The sequence below is a fragment of the Microcebus murinus genome, chromosome 2, assembly GCF_040939455.1.
Source record: "Microcebus murinus isolate Inina chromosome 2, M.murinus_Inina_mat1.0, whole genome shotgun sequence".
In the NCBI taxonomy this organism is placed as follows: Eukaryota; Metazoa; Chordata; class Mammalia; order Primates; family Cheirogaleidae; genus Microcebus; species Microcebus murinus.
In genome coordinates, this window is record NC_134105.1 from 94,411,793 (window position 1) to 94,417,792 (window position 6,000).

The following is a 6,000-nucleotide window of genomic DNA, read 5'->3' on the forward strand; positions in this document are numbered from 1 at the left end:
TCCTGGGATCCAAAAAATTCTCCGGAGCAATACCCAGGGTATGTCCCAGTTCTGAGCATCAAAGAATCAGTGTCATCATTCTTTAAGGGAACAGTTAATGCTTATTTATCAGATGGAATATTTTTTAAAATATTTACCTTTTTTTTTAATGAGACTATAATACTGTCTTTCTTTAAAAACAGATTTTTAAAAGAGAGGACAGGAATTTTATAGCAGAAGGTCATAATATTAGCTTCCTTGTTTTTGGTAACTTTCAATTTTTCTCTCCCCTCCCACCCCAGGTTCCTGCCATCTCCCTGGCTTACGAGCAAGCTGAAAGTGACATCATGAAGAGACAGCCCAGAAATCCCAAAACGGACAAGCTTGTGAATGAGCGGCTGATCAGCATGGCCTACGGACAGATTGGTAAGCGCCAGCATTGAGCAGCAAGGTGGTGGCAGATTTAACGTGTCTATAGTGGTCGTGGCTGCCTCAGATCGAGGTTGGTTTCTGAGACTTCACATCTGGGGCAGTTTTCACTTGAGCCACAACGTAGGGTGAGACTGTGGAGTTTTCCCAAATTCCACATGAGAATAAATCCTGCGCAGTTACTTTTTTGTGGAAACTGTAGTTCTTTAGACTGAGCACCCCGTGACTGGGCTCAGCTCTGCCCGAGAACTGATGATGTCCTTGTTCACTGAGCCTTGCGGGACACCGAGCATTGTTCTGTGGGAACTCCGTGGATTGACTCAAAGGTGGCTTTCCCTGGGGATACACACTTATCTGTCACTAATTTGGATGGAGAGTTAGGCATTGAAGAAATCAGGGGTTTGAAGGTTTGGCTGGTCGGTAACCACCAAATGGTGAGCCTGCACCCACGCGCCCCTCCTGTTGATTTCTGCTCCGCCAGTAGAGCAGGACCAGCTAACAGGTAGTTTAGGTAGGGCGGGGGACAGTCAAAATGCCCTGTGTTTTTAAATCCTCTGCCAAGTCTCCTTCGAGGGAACCTGGTGAAGCCACCATGAGCAGCTTGTTCTCTTGGTTGCTTCACTGTGAACATAAGGGTAAAGTAGAATAGGTTGGTACATTGTGGAAATTATGGCAAAGATTCATTAGACTGTTGTTGGCAACAAAGTAATTGGATGATAGCCCATCCCAACCTTCTTCAGGAAGACCTAATTTTGAGAGGGAGGGAAGTAAATTTCCCCTAACAGAAGGAAATGATCAGGCCAAGCACGGTGGTACGCGACTATCGTCCCAACTACTCGGGAGGCTGAGGCAGGAGGATCACTTGCTTGAGCCCAGGAGTTTGAGGTTGCTGTGAACTGTGATGACACCATGGCACTCTAGCCCGGGCAACAGAGTGAGACTCTGTCTCAAAAAGAAAAAAAAAAAAGCAGCCAATGATCACATAATAGAGGTAGATGTCTTAAGAGCAAGGCATATGTGTCTCTTTCTAAGCTCTAAAAAATGAGTAAAAACTAGGTGAGGGCTCTAAGCTTGGTATGAGCTCCTGGGGTCTTGCATCCCTTCCCTCATAGCCCATCAATGACCAGGCAACTGTCTCTTGTGCATTTATCAACCAGTGACAAAAGCCTCCCTATGTCTCTCCCAGGCCTGCAGCAGTAATGAGATGAAGGGTGTAGAGATGCCCTTGTATGAATTTCTAGCATTAACGTTGTTTTCCCAACCTCTCAGGTATGATCCAGGCCCTGGGGGGCTTCTTCACTTACTTTGTGATTCTGGCTGAGAATGGCTTCCTCCCGATTCACCTGCTGGGCATCCGAGTGGACTGGGATGACCGCTGGATCAACGACGTGGAAGACAGCTATGGACAGCAGTGGGTGAGTGGGGCCTCTCCCCTGACCAGTGCCAGACCTCCTCAAGCCCACACTGCCACCAGCCGTGCGGGTGAAGACCGCATCTCATCTGCCTGCCTTTTGCATTTCAGACCTACGAGCAAAGGAAGATCGTGGAGTTCACCTGCCACACAGCCTTCTTCGTCAGTATTGTGGTGGTGCAGTGGGCCGACTTGGTCATCTGTAAGACCAGGAGGAATTCAGTTTTCCAGCAGGGAATGAAGTGAGTGAGAAAGGGCATGTCACGGGCCCTGGCCCAAAGAAGGGATCTGATGCTTTCAAACCCTTTTCAAAAAACCCAGCATCTGACAAAAATAGCCAAGTTTCTAGAATCTCTAGTTTGGGGAGCAAATTTATGAAACAAAATGTTATTTTCTAGTTTTTTCATCTGACCTCTAAATAAGTATCGAACTACCATTTAACATACAGCATTAGAAGATAAATCTATTTGCATCTTTTAAGCGTTTCCCCCCTTTGATTTTAGGAACAAGATCTTAATATTTGGCCTCTTCGAAGAGACAGCCCTTGCTGCTTTCCTTTCCTACTGCCCTGGAATGGGTGTTGCCCTTAGGATGTATCCCCTCAAGTAAGTTGATCTTATTGTAGCCCCCCCCAAAACGTGTTCAGTAGTATGTGTGGTTTTCCCCCTCGTGACATGCATCAGCAACTATTTTTAGATTTTGAGTGGTGTGTACAACCTATGGAGTGGCAACTTAGGAAAACTTGATTTGTCAGTAAATCAGACTAGCAAATCCAAAAGTTTGTTTGATGGCAGCCAGTACATAGGACTTGGCCCAAGATAAGAAGGGGTCAGACAGACTCTGGCACCTTGGAACAGCTAACTGCAGTGAGCAAAAGGGTCCTCCGCAGCCATAGGCCAGTTTTCTTTTGAGGCTGGCTAGGGCATCCTGGGGCGTGGGAGCCCCGGCTCAGATCTCAATTTGCTTATGTAGTACCTGCCCCAGTACAGACCCTCTGCCTTTCTGGGGCTCTGAATCCTCTGCTGTCAAAGAAAGAAGTTTGGAGAAGCCGATCTGAACTCCCACAGTGAATGGCTTTGTCCTGTGTGTAGACTTGTGTTTTCACATAGAGGGTTTACCACAAACTCCGGTAGCTTTTTGCAACATTTTCGGTTTGTTTGGGGATAGTCTGGTAACTGCTTCAAGTTAAACAGCTGCAACTTGATTAAAATATGCTAAGCCACAGAACGTGAGACCCATTAACACAGGTTCCTTCAAGAACACTTTTGGTTTAAAGCATCAGTCTGCTTTGAATCCCCACTGTCCCGTCCATGCTCAGAAACATCTGGACCATCCTGCCTGGCCTCTTGCCGCCACTTCCTTCCACTGATCTTATGCCTAAAGTAATCCAACCCAGTGGCTTCTTAAACCTGCTGGTGGGTCCCTGCAGACACCATCCATGGTCTGGGTGAGACTGGCATCAAGGGTCTGCCTTGTTGTCCCGCCCATCTTTGCAGCTTTGTTTTCACCCACCCAAGCTCATGTTAGGTGAATTCAGTATTCCCTTCCGCTGCCTATGTATTTGGTAAGGTGCTCCCTTCCCTCTGGGGTCCCCCTGCTGTTCCCTCCCACCCTATCAGTCCTGATAGTCCTTCAGGGCCGATTTCCTTGGAGCTTGTCCCGATGGGCTCTTGCCCTCCTGGGCCTGTGCAGCATCACCTCTTCTTTGGCATTACTTGTTACTTGCCATATCTGCTTCCTATTAGATTATAATCGCGAAGGCATGGGCCACAGTGTACTTGTTCTCTTTGTATCCCAGCACCCTGCACAGAGCTGGCATACAGCAGGGACAGGCCATGTCCAAGTTCAGTTCCATCAGCTTGGGCTATTGTTATCGAAAGGAGGCCAGGAGAGGACACAGAGATTTCTAAGAGGCTGAAATGGAAAACCACACCAAAAGAGGGACATGTTCATCTTCTGGGTCCTTCAGTCTTTGGTTACCACTAGAGAATTTGTTCCTGATGGGTTCTGTCCAATTTTACTTGGTGGCTAAGTCAAATGAGGTGGTCTCTTAGCTGCTGTCACAGACACCCAAGAAGAGGAGGAGGAGACCACCAGAGTCCTGTCCAGGGATAGCCTTTGTCACAAAATGGCAGGAGCTGGTGGTGACCACAGAGGCTGCCCAGAGCCTGTCTGCAGGCCAGGGACTGTGTGGTGGCAGCCTCTGGGCCCCTTGAAAGTCGTTGTGGTCTGTTAGGGCCCCCAGGTCTAGGATTCAGAACACACAGCTGGCTGTTCCAAATTCCATTGTCACAAGACCAAATTTAGGGGACCAATAAACTAGTTTTGACCCACGCTAGCAGATCTGGTTCTTCATTCAGATGCCAAGACATTAGGCAGATGGACTCAAAAGCTTGTTAAACGTTTAGACACGATAGAAGGAAAATGTCCAGTTGCCCTGGGATTGTCAACAGAAAGTGCTCAACTCACCTTCTAAACCGATTCTTATGAAAACCAAACTGAAGGTGGGTAGGGAGGGATTCCTTTGTAAAAGTCTGCACACTGCTTTCTTCATCTGTAGACCCCGGGCACACGGAGCGGCAATCTATTTTTAAGCCATTTTTATTTGTTCTGTTACTGACTCAGTAGTGAACTGTGACTGTACCTGGCTTCTCTCCTGTCACTATGGTGATGTGCAATTTCCCTTTCTTCCTCTGAATTGTGTTCACGTATGTGTAAATTGGCACTTGATTCTGTTTCCAGACCTACCTGGTGGTTCTGTGCCTTCCCCTACTCTCTCCTCATCTTCGTGTATGACGAAGTCAGAAAACTCATCATCAGGCGACGCCCTGGCGGTAATTACGGGCATTTTAACTTTGGTTGAGGGGGGTGCAGGGTTTGGGGGGTGTGGGCTGTAGTTCTGTTGGGCTTTTGTTCTTTCCACTAAAGGGTCTGGGCTCCCCCAGCTCAGTCAGATTGGCTAAGGCTGTTGCTCCAGCGAACTGTATGGTCACATCCTCGCGATGTGGATCTCAGTTAGAGTCTGAGAACTGATCATATTTTGTACTTTAAAATACAAAAGTAAATATGGGCCAGGTGTGGTGGCTCACGCCTGTAATCCCAGCACTCTGGGAGGCCGAGACGGGAAGGATCGTTTGAGCTCAGGAGTTCGAGACCAGCCTGAGCAAGAATGAGACCCCGTCTCTACTAAAAAAAAAAAATAGAAAGAAATTAGCTAGACAATTAAAAATATAGAGAAAATATTAGCCGGGCATGGTGGCGCATGCCTGTAGTCCCAGCTACTTAGGGAGGCTGAGGCAGGAGGATCACTTGAGCCCAGGAGTTTGAGGTTGCTGTGAGCTAGGCTGACGCCACGGCACTCTAGCCCGGGCAACACAGTGAGACTCTGTCCATAAAAAAGTAAATATGATTTAGTGAAAAATTGTCAGAACCCTAGACCGTCGTTCCAGGTAACATGGTTTTCCTTAAAATGTCGAAATAAATACAATTGAGGTCTCATGTTGAATTTGGATTTTAACCCCCCACCCGCCCCCGTGGTTCTCGGGCTGATTTTTGTCCCGGTTTTCCCGCTGGGTGCTGGAGTGAGGAAGACTCACTGTCGTCTGTCTTCTCTCTGTTTGCGGCCCGCAGGCTGGGTGGAGAAGGAAACCTACTACTAGCCCCTGCCCTGCACACCGTGGAGCATCAACGCCACGCACCCTGCATCCACCCCACCCCTTTGTGTACTTCAGTCTCGGAGTTCGGAACTCCACCCTGGTAGGACAGCACCGACGCATGGGGGGAGCGACGCCCTGGAATGAAGCATGTAGCCACTGGGGGGGAGGGGGGCTGCCTGTAAAACATCCATCTGTGGAAACGACAGCGGGGAAGGTTTTTACGTGCCTTTTTGTTTTTGTAAAAAAGGAGATCCCGGAAAGACTGAAAGAATACATTTTATATCTGGATTTTTACAAATAAAGATGGCTATTATAACGGAAGTTTGTCTGCGCCCTGGTCACTTCCTCGGCACGGTGTCTGTGTGATCTGGAGCTGTCGTTCTTGGTGTGCGGTCCCCACAGCAGCAGCGGATCATGGTCACCTGGGAGCTTGTTAGGAAGACAAGCTCAGGCCCTCCCCGAGTCAGACTTGATTCAGCCCTGTGGCTGAATAAACTCTCAGGGGATTTGGATTCACACTCGAGT

The 6,000-nt window shown here is 48.2% G+C and overlaps 1 protein-coding gene across 1 annotated transcript in view; it reads left to right on the forward strand.

The window, feature by feature from the left end:
- The window catches only part of ATP1A1 (ATPase Na+/K+ transporting subunit alpha 1), a 29,762-nt gene extending 23,966 nt beyond the window's left edge, over positions 1-5,796 (forward strand). The window contains exons 18-23 of the mRNA XM_012761812.2: positions 282-405; positions 1,678-1,823; positions 1,931-2,061; positions 2,323-2,424; positions 4,562-4,653; positions 5,450-5,796. Coding sequence (XP_012617266.1) covers positions 282-405; positions 1,678-1,823; positions 1,931-2,061; positions 2,323-2,424; positions 4,562-4,653; positions 5,450-5,478 — 624 coding nt within the window. The 3' untranslated portion in view covers positions 5,479-5,796. The remainder of the gene's footprint in view (positions 1-281; positions 406-1,677; positions 1,824-1,930; positions 2,062-2,322; positions 2,425-4,561; positions 4,654-5,449) is intronic.
- The last annotated feature ends 204 nt before the right edge of the window (positions 5,797-6,000 follow it).